The sequence below is a fragment of the Hoplias malabaricus genome, chromosome 12 (assembly GCF_029633855.1).
Source record: "Hoplias malabaricus isolate fHopMal1 chromosome 12, fHopMal1.hap1, whole genome shotgun sequence".
Taxonomy (NCBI): Eukaryota; Metazoa; Chordata; class Actinopteri; order Characiformes; family Erythrinidae; genus Hoplias; species Hoplias malabaricus.
The window spans coordinates 29496995-29519221 of NC_089811.1; the positions used below are offsets into that span (position 1 = coordinate 29496995).

The window sequence follows — 22227 nt, forward strand, 5'->3', positions numbered from 1 at the left end:
GACAGAGAGAGAAAGTGAGAGAGAGAGTTGTGAATGAAAACCTTGTTTCACTATGTGCTCTGTTTCTAAACTTTCACTGGAAACTGAGATAAATAATATCAAAATAATGTGACTACCTCTGCCTCATATGAATTATGACAAGGGAGATGATCCAAGTTAAATAAGTGTATGCCATTTATATTCTTTGTGGCACTGTGATAAAAACATTAACACAGGCAACCATCAAAGACATGAAAGCAGGCAGTGGCTGAGGACACATCTGACCAGTAGCTGCAAAAAAGTGTGGTTGTGGGGAATGGGGGGGTGCCTGATACACCATCCCCCTCGAGCGCGCAGCCTGCCGAAGAGTGAGCTGTAATTTCAGCATCTCAGAGGCAGGCGTGTGGCCCAAAACCACAGTAAGGATCAACGTCAAAAAATAGCCGGTTCCTGCCACTGGTAGTCCTGAGAAAATGGGAAGAACAGGCACGTCGTAAGAGCAGGATCACCCAAGATCCACTTACAAATTTAGGGAAAAGACATAAAATGGCCTGGAGCTCTTGGGATTCATAGAGGCAATTCTTAGACATGGCTAAAACTTGACCAGACCAGTTTTCACTCCTAACTGGTGATTCTACAACAAAAACTCATTAAAGTCTATTAACAGATTTACTCAGAGAAATAATATGTTTGTACTTTTGCCATAACTACACTCTTTACAAAGAAAGTGGCACATGTTGCTGTGGAAGAACTATGTATGAATCAATGTCACAGAAGTATCATTGATTCCCAGGAATATTTTCAATAGACACTCCCTTACAGAACAATTTCTGTTTAACCTCTAAACAGCTTAAAGGTTTTATAGCACTTTTAGATATTTCCTAGAATCTAAAAATGTATTTAGGAACGTTTACATTTAAAATTACCCAACATTATGATGATTTGTCAACTTTATACTCAGTTCTTTAACATTATCCAGCTTTTATGTTTGCTTACTTACTTTACAATATAACAATGTATTATTGTTTGTTGAGATAATAATGGCACAGAACACAGAGAGAGAGAGGGATAGTTACTATGGATCGGTAGACCCAGTCTAGTGCATGGTATGGGATATCCGTATCTTGTGCTGAATGAGCTGAAGGGGAAATGGAGGCTTTCCGGCTGAGATGATGTGGCACTGGGATCACAGTTGTGAGGAGAATAAACAATGGGTCATGGGTGCCTTATGGGACCAAAAGGTCCAAAATCACAGGTGCGTCCAGCCAGGTGGCCAAAAACATCAGCTGTTTCCTACTGAAATCTGAAGCTGATCCAAAGCATTTAATTCAGCAAGCTTTCAATCTGCGTTGTGATGTGGCCTATTAACATCATGCAAATCAACAAGTAGTAGGTGTGCACACATTTGAGATAAAGCTATTTAAATGACTGAAGGTAAGTTTTATTCTAAAGCGAAGTCAAAGCTAGCGACATACTCATCATGATTTTTAGTGGTATAATTACACAGATTCAATTCCTTCAAGACACTTTCAGAGTCATGCGTTGTCTTCTCCCAATGGATGTACAGTAATCAACTGGGTATGGGCATGAGTTTCTGCTGTCATTTAAAGACATTTTCAATGTACTTAATGACGATAGTTTAGGTGGTCTAACATTCTATTGTGTGCTTCATTTTCACTAAATGTTTAATAACTCTAATTTTAAACTCAATTTCTTTTCACTAATTTTCCTTTTACTTTCATATTCTTTAAGTGAATTTCTGCTTTTCTGCTTTCAATATCTCCTGAAATAATAACTGTTTTGAAAGGACATTGAAAAAGGTGAGGGGTGGTCTCTTACTTTCACAGTGTGAAGTCTGGTTATATTCTTTTTTTTTGGGGGGGGGTCCAAAAGGTAGTATGAGTCATTCTTGGGGAAAGCCCCTTACTACCTCAGTGCAAGCAAAACAAACATTTCCACGTACACCCCCACAACCACCCACACACACAGGGAAGATCAGGGAGAGAATAGTACAAGGATGTTTTTAGCTTCTCCTCACCGGACGGCTTTACAGTTCCCGGCTATACAGCCTGGTTTAGTCAGCTTTCCTGAGTGAGACAGAAGGTCTACAAGTGTGGAATGTGTACGTGTGTGTATGCGTGTGTGTGTGTGTAGTGCTGGCAAGCTGACACTGACTCAGAACTCCTCTGCACAAACTGTTCCAACAGACAAATACAGAATCACACACACTGTGCTTTCAACATGTCTGACCACACAGCCAGTCCAAATTAGAGGTGTGCACGTGCAGTGCACAGGTTTGGGATGTAATTAACAATGATTTTTAGCGTAAGCGTTTTAAATTGGTCAAACCATAAAGGCTTTTCCTAAGTGGAGTGGGCAGGGTCAGCCTACTCTGTCTGGTGTAAAGCGTACATTAGTGTCTAAACGTAGAGGACAGTATCTCGGAATAGATGGAAGTAGGTCATGTGTTGGCCTGGGCAGAGCTTTGTTGTTTCCTCTGATGCCAAAGGCCCTCTTTACCAAAATCTCCTGATCTGAATTACAAGATGCCATTAGGAAATTAGACGTAATTGTAAGTTGTGAGGGAGAAAAGGGTTGAACTTTACTCACAAAGGAAAGAAGGCCATTACTTTAGGTGGCGTAGGTAAAGATGGTGCAGGCTAACGGAAGCGCTAAATGAAGACTGCGCCTTTCAAATCGAACATTAGAGCCTCTTTCTCACCACAAAGCAGTGCTCAAATATACCCCAGAGTGTCTCTGAGCCGTAGCACAAACCTTTGTGTGTTCTAGTACCCTGATGTCCCACTGTGAGGACATCCTCCTGCTTTCATCCAGCTGTCTCCTGAGGGCCAATGCTGAGCTCTCCAAAATTCAATAAGGTATTAAAGCAGCACCACACTGCATCAGGGAACCAACAGTACAAAGACACTCAAAGTACTGAAGTTAATATGACATCTACTGGACACACTAATCTCAAAGACAGCATAAAGAGACATGCTACAGAATTGTACATCACTTGACATGTCTCTGAGGGGGGTGTGACCTATGTGTGACCCTAATTGAATATGATGCTGGCATGCATGCACCCAGTCTCCTCTGCACTACAGTTGGTGCCATTGTGGCTCAGGCTAACTCAGGGGCCGCAGGGAGGTTGGTCTGCATGAGGCAAAGCTTATTTATCCAGCCCCTCAGCAGGAAGTGAGGGGAGGGGGTCATCGTGCTGAGAGAGGGGTCACCAGTGGATTTACACAACAAAAAATAAACTCTGCAGAATGGGGTGCAATTGGGTGCCCTAAAAGTGCTCAACTCCCTAAATGTTTAAAAGATTTTGGCGTGTTGGTGTCGGGCTTACGCGCAAATCTGAACATTTACCAGCTTGGCAGGAAACACTACTTCACTGGGTTCATATTTATGATACTGTTAGAGAATGTCCTAACGAAGAAACACAATATGTTATTTTATGTAAGTCAAATAAATTTGTAAATTAATTAAAATCTACCCAGTTCTTCTCTTTAACAGCCTTGAGATAAGGTTCTGTTACAACACTGCTGAACCCTAAGAAAATAAGGACTGGTCAGGAATGTAATCGAGAAAAACAAACATAGACTAAGGTCAAATTCAAGACATACAATACTGAAGCTTAAAAGAATGTGAGCTCTATCACGAAAAAAATTCCAACAAGTGTGTAAATATAAAAGCGATATGTCACATATTGCTATGTCTGCATACTCACTTATGTTTCAAACAGATCCACTTATAACAAAATCAAATCTAATCACACTGGATCATTACGTCATCTTTAGTCACTGATGGCTGGGAAAGCAAAAGCAAAAGGGACCTGATGGCAAGCAATAACATGCAAAATCTCTTACCTGTGGCAGCACACGTGCATATCTTGGTGTTTTGCAAGAGTGTAAAGTGTGGGGAATTTTCTTTTTACTAATAGCTGTTTTTTCTCTGGCTGGTATTGCAGGTTATAACAGTTTAATGATTAGCAAAACATCACAAGTTAACACAAGAAAGATATATAGCATTCATTATTAGGCAGATAATGATTTTGCTTGGTCATCCAATAAACAAATAGAATCTGCATATTGTCACTGTCCATAGAAATACATGCATCACCAAACTAATAACTTTACAGAAAAAGAAGAAAAAAAAAACACTTCAAATGGAAGTCAATGAAAAACATTTTATTTCAAGTCATTTTCTCTTTTTTTTCTTTGGAGAGAAATGATATGCAATACGGTTATTATTTAATAATTAATTTGAATCAGCCGATATGCCTTAAAGAACACTGGAAAAAAGTGCACAGATTACGCTGGAGGGAGGATTGTTTAGCTTATACACACTGCTCCCAGAAGTATAACAGGCACCTAATTTTCCTAGAAGTGTATGTTAACAAAGAGAAGGTAATTCCAGTTTTGTGTTTTGTGTACTTTTACCACAACTGTGGGACTCATAATGCCCGACAGGATCAGCTCAGTCTTTGAATTCAGTCTTCCAATACCTTCATGTCTAGGTGCAGACTATGGTCAATGGTTGCTATAGGGATGTTTGCCATATGATTTGCATTTTATTTGCAGAAACCATTGAAGGTAGGTAGCAATACTTTCTTGTGAAGACGTGCCGCCCCCTCTAATTAGCCAGATATGAGTGCTTCTGCTAATGCACAAGGTCCAGAGATCACCTCTCTCATATGTCTCAAACTGCTCAGAAAAATAATTGCACAGATTGACTCACCTGCGCAAGAGTTTCCCTGGAAATGTGAAAATTTATTTGCCTACAGTCATTGTTATCAAACATTACCTGTAGTTAAAAGCGTAGGACACTCGACGTGTGGGATTGGCAGTTACTCAAAATGATAGGTGATGATTTAAATGGACTGGACTTAATGCAGAACATCCAAGTAGAAATGTGAGCCAGGCTTAGGAATTCAGCCATTTTCAATGAGAAGCTATTCTATACAACCCTGATGGATCATGAGATTCTGGGAAAGCAAACAACTATAACAATTATGTAAACAGACAGACAATGGAAAAAGTAGTTCCTTACTGCCACCTCTGACGACAGCTAACGCTTAAAGAATACTTTTTGACTAAGAAGTATTTATCAGGTCACGCTCAATTTCAGTGGCTGATATCTTATCAGACTCCATCCAAGTTCTTCCAGAAAACTATCAGTACTGTTGCTTTATTGCCCCTCAAATCATGAACTTTGAAACCAGTAGGTGACTGTAAAGGTCAAGTTATTGGTTGTTCAATGATCTGAAAAAAATTGCAACATAGAGACAGGTGATTTTATTGCATCAGTTTTATCACTATCAAGAAGGCCAAGAAGTGCAATTAAGACTAAGCTTAAGGAAAGCACTAAGAATCCAATCCAATACCCTGGTCTCAATCACAGTGCCTTCATTGTAAATTAACAGGTCCACACCACTGATTTCAATGAAAAGAGATGTCACATGTGCATGAGGCATGACGGTTCAGCAGAGAAAAACTTAGCCACTGACGCTCCACCCACAATTTGATGGAGTCTGATACTTTCAGTGCGATAAACTGACCTCGTTGTAAGGATTCTGCTAGGTGCTTTCTTATTGGCTCTCTGCCTCCTACAACATATCACTGAAAAATAACAGACTTGTCACTGGACCTTTTGCGTATTAGTCAAATTTCTTTTCCTGCAGTAGTAGGTGGTTCTTGCCCACATTAAAAGAGTCTGGCAATGCGAGACTAATTTTTATGAAAATGAATGCAGCTGCCGCCCTGCAACTAGCCAATCAGGCAAGATTACTGCTGGTAAATCATGACAGTGTACCGTCTTTTACTTGAATATAGAAATTAATGGTCAGGGGTCATGGACACCCAAACACGTGGCAAGCAGATCTCCCCGATGTGGCAAAATGCGGTGAAATAAAAGCAAATTGTCATGTACTGTAACACTGAGGCTAAGTCTGCCTCATGCAATATACTAATTTTTGGGCGTAGACCTATTGTATCTAAAGTGAAAGTCTTTTATGGCTCTGGACAGGTTTAGTGGCCTCATCAACAGGGAAACAGACATCTAGCCCACACACCCTTCAGGAAACATGCCCATTTAACATGTCTGAGAGAGATGTGGCTGCCAGGAACTAAGTCAAATGCTACAAGTGATCACACTGACATAGGCACACACTTTGCACTCTCCTATTCTCTGAGTCTGTCAGGGTTGGATCAACATCTGTCACTGAGCCTATGAAGAAACACAAAGCACTCATTTCAGTCTGAAGCACGATGCATAAATACAGTAAATTATTTTTAGTCAGAGTTAATCTTTGGTTGTTGTGACTGCCAAAATATCATACTTCACCCTGTAACAGGGTGTGAGTAATGTAGGACACTCCCTTTGGGTGTAGGAGTGTAGTAGACAAAACAAATAGATCTTCAAATATCTATGTAAACCATGCTCTATTCATCCATCAGTGTAAACCTTGATGTTTCTGACCCCATTGTACTGCACTTCACCTTTACCAAAAGCTTTAAATGTAGAAATAGCTCAATAAATATTGACAAGATAGATTAGAGAATTTTTCTAATTATTAATACGTTTTGTGATGTGAAATTTTGGGAACAAAAGAATAAACAACACCATTGTGGTTTATCTTGAGGTACATGGCAATCACAATTATTATAAATGTCTTACAGTACAATGTCTTACTTACAGTAGATTAAAACGTATTTTAATGGTTATCATGTAGAAATAAATATAAAAGTTTGTTTGAATTTCACACTCAACCTGGTCAATACTGAATATTGGACCAATGCTGAGAGTAGAAGGCAGATTAAAACCGCCCATTATGATCTAAAATATACACTTATCACCAGATGTTCAGGCCTTAGTTTCCCAGACAGAAGGGCATTTGCCCAGTGTACAACCGGCTGACCTTTGCACAGACAGACTAATCTGACAACTGAAAGGTGTTCAGTCTCTCCTAACTGAACTCCTAAGCATGCTTTTGATCTCCTGGGTGTAATACTGTAAAACTTTGCCATGCCAAAACAGAATCACACATTCAACAGGACAAAAAGGACAATTTAACATGACTACCAATAATAAGAAAAGACATGACGCATTTATTTTATAAATAGTCTATACTGACAAAATTGTTATTTCTTGGAGCTTATAATTATGTTTTTCACTGGTTCAGATGTTTTTATATCACTGGTAAGTAGCACAGAAACATAGGTACACAGCTTTCAGGCCAACCCTTATACAAACTCAAGCCCCCCAGGCTGCCATTTTGTGGGCTTGGCTGGTCTATCAGCAGGGTGTGTTCAACCTATAAACAATGCCCCAGTGACGGTCAATAGCAGTGTGCTGAGAGAGTGAGGCTGAGAGTGCACCCAGACCGCATTACCTCATTACACACACTGAAACAGGATCCCACCCCAAGAGACCCTGTAGCCATGCAGCAAGGAGCACAATCTGGGTATGCACACAACTCCCACCATCTGCACCATAGCCTCCACCAAAGAGCAGTGCTTTTCAGAAACATCAATCCCCCGTAAACAGAGGTGAGGGTGTGCATCTGTCACTTTCTTTGCCATTCAGATTAGTTACAATAACAGACGCCCACCGATAAATAGCATAATGCAAATGTTTAACGTGGTGGGTACTAGGCCCTGTTCAGGGACAAAATTACATCATGGCGGTAATGACCACAGGACAATCAGCCATAATGGCCACACTGCAGCTGTACAGTTTCACTACACTCTCTCTTGGCCTGGCTTTATTGGGTAGCAGGTGTGCATAGGCCCAGAAAACACTGTGAAGCCCCAGAGGGAAAGCAGTGTAGCTTCATGATTACACATGAGGCTTTGGGGCTGTTCACACGTTCACTGTAATTCTGCTTAAACACAGTCTCTCTAATGCAACAGACCATCATGTCACTTTATTCACGCTGTGAAAATTTACATTAAAACAAACAATAATAATAATAATTATAAGACCAATTTATGAATAGGTAAGAAACTAAGCATGTAAGCAATAGATGATCTGTACATACTTTGTTTATGTACATTCTGTCATCTAATTTAACATGAAAATATATCCAAGATTTTCTGCTTTCTGAATATAATATTGCAGTTATAGCAAAGTGTTCATGTCCAGTGTTCAAGGCATAACTGTCAACTCCTGCAGAGTGACAGGATCTTCAATGACTTTCTTTGGCTCACACTTTCCTAAATCCAGAACCTCAAACTGCAACATTTTGAATTTCCTCCTTGTTCTAATGCACGGTTAGGTGTCCAAGAAGCCAGGATATTTTGGAATAGCAGGGAAAATGGTCATGCTTATCAGGCCCTACTATAAACCATATGGTGTTTGTTCCCAAAAACAGTCCAAAATCTGGACAAAGAACCCTGTTCTGTAAACTGAAACATTCAATGTGCTGAACACATGGGATACTGCATCTAAAAACTCATTACTAAAGACACATGATGACATCGGAATCACACCGCTATCTACAGATAATTCTGAGCATCTGTACCGATGTTTGTCAAACTGATGTTGAGAAATATTTGAAAAATTAGTGTAAAATTAATCAAATTTTTGGAATGAAAATACCAGCCTTAAATAATAAACTAGGATAAGGAAACATCTACTAAAAGGGTATTTTTGGACAGCTTTGTCAAAGGAGTATTGACTATATCATCATGATCTTCCTGTTTTGCTTCCCATGGGATCACTTGGCAGTGCATTGAGTTACAGCACAATGCTTTTCTACACTAAAGGAAAACCATCCTGGCTGGGAAAGTCATCATCGGCAGTCCTATGGTCTGTGTGCTACACCGCTTCACCAATGAGAGAGAAGTAAGCAAGCCCATTCACACCCTGCTGCAGTGACCTCACCACACACAGACGGCCACAGAAGCCCAGAGTCAGCACAGTAGCGTCTCTCTCTCCAGACCATTCAGGACAAGCAGCAGAGAGAACCAGGGCTTCGGAAATGCAAACACAGCGACAAGCGTGCCATATGTGGTTGCCAAAATGAAGTGCTACTCGTTCATTCTGGGTCATTAAATAAAACTAGCACAACACCCAATCGTAAGCCCAAATTCCTGTGGCTGGACAAGAGTATTAAAGTGGGAAAGGCACTATGTCACAAAGTTACACAAGATGGAGGAGGAAATGCCAGAGCTGAAGAACACAGCAAAGCAACCAGCCATCTTAACTTAAATAATCACTAGCAAAACATTCACAGTGAAGAGGGCTTTTACTGTTTTTTGTCAAGATTTTCCATAACAACCAAAGAGCCAAGTCATCAAGGAAACTACAGTAACAGCTCAACAACCTTATACTATTCATCCATTCATTGTCTGTAACTGCTTATCCAGTTCAGGGTTCTGATGTGATGTGCACTCAGAAAATTCAGCACTTCAACAGTTGAACAGTTTCTCTTCATCATCCCTTACAACAGTTCTTGCTAAATAAGGAGTATGCTCATCAGTGTGGTCTGAAGACCACCTCAGACCTTCAGGCTTGTTGCACATGGTGATTAAATTGACTTCAAAGGCTTCAAGGATCCAGCTGCACAGAACTATTTTTTATGGCCTGTTTACCTTGGTCACTACATTTGTCTACATTCTAAGCAAATCTTGTCAAAATAAGAGCACATACTGTTTTATTCTCTTAACTATCCACACTCACTAATTAAAGAGAAACTCTAGCTTTCACCAATCCTAATGGAAAAAAACCCCACACTATTCATAGGTGCACTTTGCTGGTAGCTTTAGGGTGTTAATGTGGACAGTGGCTGATCAGTTACCAACTCCCGGAGCTCTTTTAATTACTCTGAAAGACCGTTGGCACAAACCCATTAGGGATCAGTCAGGAATATTTCCACATATGAAACACAACCCTGCAACTAGAAAAACTCCCTAATGAACAGACATCTCTCTGCTAGAGATTTGATGATAGGTTTTTCATATTTCCTTGAACATGCCACTTTCTTTACATTATGTGAAATGTTAACTTGTATGAACAATAGAAATGGTTAACAATTTACAAAAAAAAAAGCCTGAAGATGTTTTTTATTTTTTTTTATCTGAGACAATAGTACAGCACAACTGTGATCTGACCATTAATCTCCATTTGGCAAACTACATTCAATCTATCATGTTCTTATAGCTCCCTCCAGGGTGTGTTCCCGCCTTGCGCCCGATGATTCCAGGTAGGCTCTGGACCCCCCCGCGACCCTAAATTGGATAAGCGGTTACAGATAATGGATGGATGGATGTTCTTATAGCTGATCTCTCAGTGTTACATACTATATGTAAAACCATTAGGCTCAAAAGACAGCAATTAACCCATTAAATTGAGACATGTGATTAAACTGAGATGCTATTCCAGACATATTACTAAGGAACTGCAATCATAATATCCAAGTCATCCTGGACAGATTCTCAGAACATTTGGCTTCCAGTGCCCAAGTGTGCAGAGATCTTGCTAAGCTAAGTAAATGTTTATCTTTCATTTAATCTGACTGTTTTACTGCATGGGTGACCTTTGAAAGCAACTTGGTGTAGCAAAAATAAACAGTTATCTGGGGAAAAGCAATGAAGACCTGTTTAAATCTCATTTGCTTTACCTTACATAAAAGTCACATTAATACATCTCCACTTTCCTGTTTACATCCTCTGACATGGTTTAAGGAGTCTGCTTTTAAAGCCCTCTTTCTATCATAAACTCCAAAACACTCTTCTCTGTTCAACAAAACGACATATTTAAACATTAGTTCCAAGAAAAGGGTCCCCTAATACTCTAAATCTAGTTTGCATCAACTCTACACCTTCACATTCTTGTCTGGATTTATGGATACACAATTGATCTCCGTTTATCCCTGCGCCACTCGTTTGAAAGTGTCGCAAGATTGGTGGGGCTGGCTCCTTAGGTTTATGATGTAAGAAACCCAGAAATTCTTAGTCGTTGTACTGGCATATTAATTTTGCATTACACGTCTTCTAACATAAGAACCACCACATGGACATATATTTGTTTACTAGGTCAAAAATGTCATTTTAAGTGGAGGGGGTCTTTACAACGCATTCAGAACCCACCCCAACATGCTCACATATGACCATGAATAATTTATAGGTTTGTCCATCAACCTAATATTCAATTTAAAATAAAGAATTTCAAACTGTCTTTGGCTCACTGTTCTCAGTACACATACTTAAACAAATTCATGCAAATACTTCAACTGAATCACCTCCGCTGGTGTGTAACGAATGTACGCTTGCTGTAAGAGACACATTTTCTGATCTAGGCAGGCCACAAGAAACTGACTGGGTGGTTTAATTGCACAGTCTGTGTGATGGTAGGCACCCTAGCTACACTAGTGTATGTGCATAAGCACTGAATGTGAGTTTCCCCTAAACATGCCCCTTACAATCTGTGTCAGAGATACACCACTAAAAAACAGTGTATAAAGTTCTTATGTAAACATTCCATAGCAAACCCCAAATATACTTAGAAAATAAATACTTTACTAATGTACTAAGTACTAATGTACTAATGACCATTAATATCTATTTATTTAGCACTTTACAAAAGTTAGTTTGGTAGAGAGTGGCAGACATTTGGACAGAGAATCTAATTAAACAAACTATAGTTCAGGTCTCCAAACGTTACAAACCAGGCCTCTCAAACCTTACAGAGGACACAGTCTGGGAGAAATGATAGTCACACAAAACAGTAACCTTGAATTTGTTTAGAGATCAAATGAATGTGTTTGTTAGAGCATGGTGAACACATTTCCAAAAATCAGAGCAGCATCAGGATTAAATTCATCTTTAGTAATATCACCAATACTAGCTCAGCCAGCTCAGGCATGTATAACCATGCTAACAATCACCATTTCCACTGATCCAGATTGATCCCTGTAGGGATTACAGACAGAGTTTCTGAAGCAAATTCTGCACTAAAAATGTAGAAATTCAGAATTTCACAAAATGACAATCATTTTAGTGGTTGATACATGATACTATGTTTCCAGTCTCAAGCCCGTGTGGCTTCCTTGCTTACACTCTATGATGGCTGTTTATACCCAGATTATGAAGTGTTGACTATAAATACAGCTGAGCTTTGTGTCAGCAAGCTGCGGGGAAAAACAATTAGCTGGAAAAACTACTGTTCAAATCGCACACTCAGACTCAGCAAGTGCAAATTGTGAAAGTAATTAGAATTACAAAAGCAAAGGTACATCCAATGTTACGTTACTTTCCGAATGACTGATAACCGGCCTGGTTACAGCTTGCTGTACTTGCCTGCTGTAATGCTCAGGCCCAGGAGGCCTGTAAATCCAGGCCTTTGCTTATAGTTCCACAGCTCTCAGAAAAAGTAGTGCTTCTCAGATTTGATGGCCAAAGCAGCTGCCTTGGATCAGCTCCGAGTTTGGCTCTGGATCACACATAGAGGGAGCTTTGACCCTGACTTGAGTCTAACAGAGGGTAAGACTAGAACACAGGAGAATGGAATAATATGGGGACTGAGACAGAGCTAAACTTGCTGCATGCAAAAAAGAAATGCTAGTCAAGAGCATAAAAACATGAACATGAGACGGATAGATGCTCCCGGAGACGTGGAATAATAGCTTCAATTGAGATAAATATAGAATCTTAAGAGAAACCAACACTCAAAGCTATCAAAGCTGTGAGCAAAGATGGAAACAAACACCAACAATCTGCATAGACATCTGGATACAGTATATTCATTTCCCCCAAGGCAAAAGGTTCCAGAACAAATACAACAGCAACAGGGATAAAGGCAAAACAGAAATCATGCTGGGTCTTATAGTACTGACATGTTTGGCATTGGGCCACTGACCTTTCTGAGGGCCAGGGTACGTCTGCTGATTTTTATGGAAAGCAGTGTCCAAACAGAATGGAAAGCAATTGTTCAAATAAGCTGCTTTGTTTTGACTCTGGCACTCTTGTCCGTCTGCTGGCACCACTCTAGAAAGACAGATGGCCATTAGCCGGAGTGTGGCAGCAGAGGCCATCCCTTCCCCCTCCTACAACTGGACCCTATGTCTTAGGGGTCACATGGGACAAGGAGGGGCTCATTAGCTCAAATATGTCAAATCGGACAGACACCAGAATAGCGGTTACTCAATATATATATATATTAAAAACAATTTAGTATAAATGAAGCTGTGTCTTAAAAATGGAGTGATAAAAAGGAAAAAAATTATTCATTAAATTATTCCTTCCACGGCTTACACTGTTCAGGGTTGTGGTGCCTCCTGAACCTAACTGGAAGGCAAGGACACACCCTGGATGGTGTGCCAGTACACCACTGAATTCTTTGGCACAGCCAATCCACCTACCACAGTGCGTAGACTTTAGACTTTATCCAGAAGAAACCCACGCAGACACAGGCAGAACACACCAAACTCTTCATAGACAAGCCCTGAGGTGGGGCTTGAACCCAAAACCCCAGGACCTAGGAGCTGTGCAACACCACTTGTTGCACCAGGAAACAAATTCTTGACAAACTCAAGACATTCTTCAGTGTTAGTGTGCCCATGGTCACACCCGTACCATGTATTTGCAAAATTTTGCATAGTGTCCAGTAGCAAATATTTTGTTTGGGGATATTTTCCCTAGTGAAGAAGCAAGCTACAAAATTTACAGATGTCCATCATTCAACAGAAAATAAGGACTATAAATTTCCTACTACCTTCTTGATGATTAATTTAAGCTGCTTCTATGTTTAAGGTCAACCAAATTCATTGATCAGCCTGTACTTTCTTATGCCTCTGAATCTAACATGTGGTTTAAAATCCACAGGGTCAGCATGCCATGGTGTTTTATGAAAGCTTCCATGACCCCAACTGCTCTATGTATTTGCACAGCTTTGTATGGTATATGGACTATTTTCAAATATCTTTATTTATATGCGTTTTACCTATAACAAATCACTTGCATTACAATAGGAAAACTAAACTATTTTGGGAAGCCTGCCACTCAACAGAAAATGTGAACTTCAGCAGTGTAGGTACAAATCTGACATTTCAGTCAGGCCAGAGGTTAATATTGCATATTTCTGACAAACAATAATGTACTGTTTTTTTTTGACCTACACAAATGTTTGAATAAGCTAAACAACAGCTGAACAAAAACCATAGGCTGGACTCACATGTGTGGGCTGAGCTCATAGAAGTTCCTGTTGCGGTATTCCTCCACCTTGTCTGCTGTGTAGATGGGAAGAGACTTGTAGGGATTCATAGAAATCACTACACTGCCAATGTATGTCTGCAAATCAAGGGATTGAAGAGTGAGAAAGAGACAGAATGTTTATCCTGTGGAAAAAAGCTAAAGGTGAGTTTATGCATTTAATACAGGAACTTACAGAAGAGTCAGGACTTGTTTAGGTTTCAAGAGGGGAGTTTAGTTAGATGACCAGAAAGACAAATGCATATAAAAATTTAGTAAAGTTGATGCCTGGAAGAGATCCATCAGCACTGCATCCATCAACATTTTTCAGCTGGGAATTCTAGAGGTACTGTTTAGGCATACAGAAGCCCAAAACACCAGCAAAGGAGAATACAACAGAAAAATGTGTGGAATTCTGGGAGGCATCATCAGAACAAATGGAACCAAAATGACCATGGGCCATGGCGTCAGAGTAAGGGGCCAGGAGCAAGACAGCAATTTGCACATAAACCTCTATGACCAGCTCTAATATTACTGAGATGGCAAAGACTTCAGTAAAAGCAAAGAACTACACAATCTTTATCATCTCTCATCTCATGAGCTGATTTTGTGCAAATGTCAAATGTGTGGTTTAAAAAAATAAAGCGGATGGACAGCTCTCCAGTGTTAAAGACTGAGAATAATATCAGATTCTTACAGGCCTCACCTCCCTTCCATTATGTTGGCTGTTGCATAAGCCTCTCAGCTAAAGATCTAGGGCTTTACCATAGCAACACAGCCCACAATCTATTGTTGAGTGAACATGGGTGGCATAATGAGGTCTTTACATGTAGAAAACAAAACTAAATAGAAGGTGTTGGATTTAGAAGCATATACTGCACCCATTGTATAAGTGCCACCTGATATATGTAAGGGACAATATCACATCAATGCATCTCAGCCTAAATCTATTCTTACACAGAAACACACCCAAACAAAATTCTTTCTACTTCCCACAATGATCAGTTGTGTCCTTTCATGTCTCTGTGGATTTAAGATAATGGTGACCATAGTATGAGATGAAGGGACCCAGAAGGGATGGTAATCTTTGCTAGAAAAAGACAAAGGCTAGTGCAAACATTCAAATCAGATCTAAACTTAGCTGTTTGTTTAGAAACCAAACATCATGGTGTTGGTTACTTATTAAAAAACAAAGAAACAGCTTTGAATGAATGTGGCAGAAGGAAATGAATTTGTCATTACACTGACATTGACCTTCAGTTTAAAGTACTGATGATTAGGTTAAACATTTGGATACTAACTCATTATGATGGCTATTAAAATAAGCTGACGTTATCTGCAGCTAAACATTTGACCAAAGTCTAGAGTACAAAATAAATTCAAGGACTCTGATGCATAATTACATTCTATCGCTTACTGAAATTGATCACTCTAAAAACGATACTGGGTCAGCTGTAACACCTGAATGATCAGATAAGATCTTAAATGCATTGCATGTAAAATAAAAAAAAAGACCTACTCAATCCTTTGGTTTGGACTGTGAGATCAGATAAGAAAAGCTAAGATAAAAAGGATGGTGTAAGTTAGTTCACAGAAATCTCAACATGGAGGGCAAAAGTATAGTCTTTACAATTCAACATCAAACAATTGGTTATCTGTACTACAAAAGTCATTGCGTCATAAATATGACCGCACCAAACCAGATGAAATGCAATTTACTTAAAGAGATACACATTAATCAGTGCACATTTCAGTAAAGCAGAAGCTTTAGAGCTTAGTAGCAAGTAAAACGCTGAAGATGGGCTGCATTAAAAGCTTACTGCAGCTGGACAGCCTTGGTGGTGGTGAGCCACTCCCTGGTCTTATAATTATAGAGCAAATTTCTCATTATCTGTCAGTCACAGAGTGCAGAAAGTCATTTTTTTCCATCTTGTGTCTTAAAACTCACAACATTTTAAAAAGGTAGGCAAATTTGAAAAAATTAAAAATTATACTTTTTTTTTTTTAAATAATTGTTTTTAAGTCTGCAACATTATGTTTATGTCAGTTTTTAAAATATAGCTTTAGCAGTGCATCATGTTCTTGTGTCAGAATATTGTGCATCATAAAAATGTGTTTAAAGAGAAGCACCTGCATCCTATTAGCCCTGTCTCCTTTCTCTGAGCTCCCTGAAGGTTTTGGATTAATTTTCAACAGTTGTTGTGTCATAATCATTGACAACATGGATACATTCAATTACTGAAAGACAAAAGGCAGGTTATGTTTTTTAGCCAGGACCTGCTTAAATTTAATGCTAACCACAGTCTTCTTTCAGAGATTACTTGGAAACACTCGTCAACACACATAACCCATCAAAATATCCACATGATTAACCACTCGATCATACTGTAGCTGTATAAAGAAAAACACATATCGCCGTTTTTGTTGATTTTTAGTTTACTACATCATGATGAAAATGTGAAAATTTCATGATTAATGAACCAATAGAAATTACTTGGAACGTCCAGTGATTTTTTTATTTTCCCTTCTCCTATAAAGTCACTATTTTGGATGCTCCTTGTCATTTTATATATATTTATTGACAGTGGTGGACTAAGAAGACAAACCATGTACTTGAGTAGAAGTATGTATGTACCTTCAAATGTACTTAAATATCAAAAGTAAAAGTGCCATGAGGTATTAGGGGTCAAATGGTCTATTATTTTTGTAACAAGATGCAATGCTTAACACATTGTAGGTGAAAAGACTGTAGTGTTACTCTTGGGTCCCCAGTCTTTTAATAAATAATAATTAATTAGTATGACAATGATGATCATAGCAGAAATGGGCAGAGATTAAATACAATGAAAGTTATATCAACTATTACATACACCCAAGGTACTGTCCTTCCAAACCAAAAGAGCCCAATTTATGTGTTGAACCCAAGTCGTAGGCAGCGCGGCCTGATGCGCACCTCTCCAGAAATATGACTGTGATTGGTCTGCAGTCGGACGAACATGGTTCAAGTTGCTCAAGTCAAGAAGTTCAGAAATATTAACTCCTTTACACTACACTCCCTAAATAGTGCACTTTAATGATTCATAAAACTAATACTACTACATAGGGTTTAAGAAGATGTTTGATATTAATATAAATTGATATTGATATTTTTTACTCATTTAGGAACATGAGTGAGGAAGTGTTCTTTAAGCTCTTTGTTTTGTCTACACAGTGACAGAGTATAGTTCAAGCTATTTCTGTTTCTTAAACAAACTAAATCTTAAACTGCCTGATACTCATTTTTGTCTTTTGGACCCGTCTATATCTCTGTACTGATTTTTGGGTTTTGGAATATTTCTTCTGGTTGTGATCTCACTTCACTTATTGTATTTAACAAAAATCTCCAACTGACTCTGTGAGTGATTTGTGACATCTACTGCATCTGAAAACCATGTATGTGAATGAATAGTAGTAACTGATGGCTCAAATATAGCCAAATGCTAAATGGTGCAAATCATTTTGTTTATTCATAACCATTCTGAGAACACAAACTGATTACTTACAGTCTCAATTTTGCACAATAGTTTATAAAGTGCCTGCCTTTGGTATTATTGGCTTTAGACAGAGAAAAGGTTTCACTTGTTTTAGCGCTGCTGTGTTTGTTTACCTCCTAGCAACGTTGCTGCCTTGTGTTGCATGGAGAGCTGTGCAGAGCAGGGAGATTTGTTCAGACATGTTACCTTTTTCCCCCACACATAAACCAAAAGGAAGGGCAGATATTCATAATGTAGTGGAGTTAAAGTAAAAAGCTGCCCAAAATGGAAATACTTCAGTAAAGTAACGAAAAAAACTACTTAAGTACAGTAACAAATTACATTTACTTTGCTAATGAGCACAACTGTTTATTGATGGAAGCACTGTGAACTGATCAGCTTCTCACCAGTACAATAAAGAACCTGCATTATCCAGAATTTAAAAGTTGTGGTAGTTTTTTTTTTTTTTTATAAATGTTTCAAGTTTGTTCTAACTGAAAAGAAAGGCCACATAAACCAGCTTTGTTCTGACACAAGAAAAGACATTAAGAAATAGCAACAGCAATGAAACAGAGTACTCTAAATAAAGTATGATAAAATGGTGAAATCACAGATCACCGGAAACCGAGTCTGTGCTCCTCAGTTAGAAAACTGTCCCTGAAAGACTTATACATGACATGGGGGTCATTCATTCCTCCCTTTCCTGCTGCACTCTGAATGTAATGCTTCATTTAAAACAGCTCCTACATTCCAGCTCAAACTAATTTATTGATTGGGGTCTAACTCCTTCACTTCTGCTTCTAACACGGAGGCTAAATGAATGGTACATGCTGAAAAAACTGACAGAACAATGAAAGAATCCTAATTTATGTTCACTTCCTCTCCGCTCTCCTATTTCACTTGACACTGTGTAGTGTAAACATACTCATGCACAGTAGATGGGACGAGAGCTAAACTTAGAGGCACCAATGTGATGTGGCAGGCGGTGAGGAGGTGGAGGAGGGGTGAAATCCTGGGAACAAGCAGAAGTTTGATTGCAAGACAGGACTCTCTGTGCCTAATTAAATTAAAGTACATGAAAAATGCTGGTGCAAGTATCAGTAATAAAAGGGAAACATATCTCAGAAATAATAATGGTAACACTTTACTGAGGGGCAATATTTGTACATCTACATAACACTTATATAAGACTTTCATGGCAACTGAAAATCCAATGTAGATATTTCTAAAGGCATATTCTGATAAAGTATCTGATGTCGTGGCCAATTTTACTAATTGAATGACATTTAACGTCAGCATTGTTATGTCAATGACACTTATTGGAATAATTGTTCATAAATGTATGTTTATTAAGGTTTGTGTGAGTGCTGCCTTTCTGCATGATGTGCAGATTGTTGCAGCAATTTATACTTAGAGTCTGTGCTGCAATTTACAATAACAAATGAGTCAGGTATGTGCACTTAAGGAAAATCTGTAGGAATTTGTTTAACTCACATAGATCTCATTATGCTCAAAGCGCTTGCGTAGATTGCCAATAAATGTTTCCTCTGACAGCGGCTCAAGAAGGACCATGTCTCCCACCCCTATCATGTTGTCGAGAAGTGACGTCTTTACCTCCATTTTGGACATAATTGCCCCCTGTAGGGAAAAAAAAAAAACATATGATATAATGCAGATTTTCACACATTGACACTTTCACAACTTTCTTTGAATTTAACTGGGTTCTACATACAGCAATGCATCAATCCTAGAGATAACTCCCCCAGTGGTGCCCAGTTCTAAGCATGGCAAGAGCAAATAAACCCCCAGAACATGTTTGCACAGCAGCAGTTTTGAGCCACAGGAGCCATTTTATTCAGCCAGTCTGATAATACTATGGATTTCTGCAGTTCCCTGGTCTTGATCCCTGACTACTCCCTGGTCATTTATAGTTTAGGGTCTCTAAATGAATCCAGATTTTAATTTAAGGAATAACATAGCCTTGACAGATGCTAACAAAAGGCTTATCTATTCCATACGGGAAAATTCAACAGGAATCTCTCACCATAAACGTTATACTATATTCCACAAATGTCATAATGAAGAGGACTGAAAACAAAGACACTGCTGGGTTGGCGATATTTCAAACCCTTTACTAGTCTCCTTTGGTCACAAATCCCGGTACTATGTACAGGAGATAAAAGGAGGCCCAGCTCCATTCACTGTCTTCTTATCCTGCTTTACCGAACGGCTAACTGTTTGTGCACTAATGAAACAGGGGGCCACAGAGAGGTGACATACACTTCACTACCTGTTACTACTCTAAATCTTATAAATCTGTATCATTGTACCGCAAAAAAATGTGTACTTTTGCCTTGGTAAATATACATAAATTGTTGGTATGAAATAGGCATATTACTCTATTCCTGCTACATAGGTGGGTAAAACTTTTTTTTTTTTTGCTGTTTCGCATCACAATGTGCAAATGTCTCCAAATTCAAGAGACAGCTAACTGCATTACTGCATAGTGCTACAAAATGAAACAACCTGAACTAGAAATGAGTTTCTGTAGTACTTCAAACAGTGAACAATAATGAACAGACAAGTTAAACTTCAGCTGCGTACAAACAATAGTGTTTTTTTCTGCCTCAAACCTATGGTTCCTTAAAACGAGTGGCACTTCTGAACGTAAACTTCTCCATAGTCTTAGAAGTCCCTTTTAAAGGGTGTGGTGATCGAAAAAAGATTGAGAAATGCTGGTCTAGATGATAACACAATCAGAGATAAATCCTAAACCTACTGTAAAAAAGCAACAGCACTGATGGGACTTTGCTGATAACACAATGCAAGCTCTTCCATGTGTGCAAATATGACAAATCTGCATAAAAACAAAACTCACATGGACTTGGAGCATGTCTGTGAATGTGGGGGATTAGCAGATAGCATCAGCAGGGGGCTTGCTAAGAACAGGTCCAGAGCTTAGTTTGGGGGGCTGGGTACTGTCATTGACACAACTGGCCACACTCGTAACAGCTGCAGCTGCCAAGGTGCTGAGCCATAATGCTCAAGTTGTTATCAGCATCCCAGATTTCTCTTGCACAAATGTGCCTTTTCTTAATCTGCCTTGCACAATGACTACAGTTAAGCTCAGGGTCAGCCCCAGGGCTCTGAATTTTACTATTAAACTTACAACAAGCATGTACAATTACACACATGAACACTACTTTTCAGCAGGATTTCTCACCAAGTCTGGGATTACAATAAATTATGCAAAAGAGGAAAATAAGTGCTATCAAAATTTGCTAGCAAATTTTCCACCCCAGTCTCTTATTAACTAGAGTTCCTTATCAGTTAATGATTAATGAATGAGAAACACGTTCCATCAGACAGACAGTTCAGAGCCAGGTTCACCCTTTTAGAACTGCATCATGATTTACACATTAGGGATGTAAACAGTGCAGTGACTGTGATATCAGGAATATAAAATGTGTGTTGCATAGATGTGACAATGTATTTTGGCAAATGGATCTTCTAATTATGTTTTAGAGATAGGGCTGGACAATAATTCAATATCAATGTATATTGCAATATAAAATGATTCAATAAAAATATGATTTTTAAAACACATTTTCAATATTTCAATATACACTATTTACAGCATTTGTCACTGACTGACGGTCATTACAGGGCAGAGTTTATTGTTTGTTCTTAGAAGTTTTCAGTGGACTTTATGTTGTATGTATGTAACATCGGAATTTTATTGTATCAAACATAATTAAGAAATATATTGTGATATAAATTTTGGCATATCATCCAGCCCTAATTAGAGATGCATCAAGACGAGAGTTGTGGGCCAGAGTTGTTATCCCATATTTTGCATGTAGATATATGACAATACAGATGTTGATTCATAAATATCCATGGAATATATTTTAGCTCAATAGCTCAAATTTGAGATAGATATCGGTTTTACAGACACTTAAATATATAAGCAAATATCTACCAATGCTAAAATGATTACAATATATCTGCGCATCCCAAATAATTATGTCATTTAATGCAAGTGTACTGACTGTTTCCTCCAGCCCTACTTTCATTAGCCAGTTGTGCAACGAGACGATTCTTAGAGATGCAGTAACTCACTTATCCCAATATTAAATTCCTTTCTCATTACTGTGATGATTTGATTTGGACAAATTTTAAATGAAGATACTGTGCCTGTAAATATGTCCCACAACTTATTAATGAAACCAGAGCCAGGAGGTAGGAGCAGCACCGTATTTTGGTGTTTATTGGTGATTGGCTAATAGGAAACTTAGTGCATAAATAACACAGTTACTTTAAATTGCTACAAAAAAAAATTCTAATATTTGATATGTAATATCATTCTGCCACCATGCGTTTTTACAGCCCTACTGATTATAGTCATCATTTCCTTTCACTCAAAATATCATGGAATATGGAATTGAATCATAGGCTGAACATATCATTACAGCTTTATTCAACAGTGCATGGGAAAAAAAAATAGAAAAAGCACCATTCAGAGACTGAACTCTTGGTCT

At 38.7% G+C, this 22227-nt stretch overlaps 1 protein-coding gene across 4 annotated transcripts in view; it reads right to left on the reverse strand.

Annotated features, from left to right (window-relative positions):
- myo1b (myosin IB) overlaps nucleotides 1–22227 on the reverse strand; it is a 65845-nt gene that overhangs the window by 38306 nt on the left and 5312 nt on the right. For all 4 annotated transcript variants that reach the window (XM_066686101.1, XM_066686100.1, XM_066686099.1 and 1 more), the window contains exons 2-3: nucleotides 19181–19324; nucleotides 14158–14273 (exon numbers count right to left, since the gene is read on the reverse strand). In XM_066686101.1, coding sequence (XP_066542198.1) covers nucleotides 14158–14273; nucleotides 19181–19315 — 251 coding nt within the window. In that variant the 5' untranslated portion in view covers nucleotides 19316–19324. The remainder of the gene's footprint in view (nucleotides 1–14157; nucleotides 14274–19180; nucleotides 19325–22227) is intronic.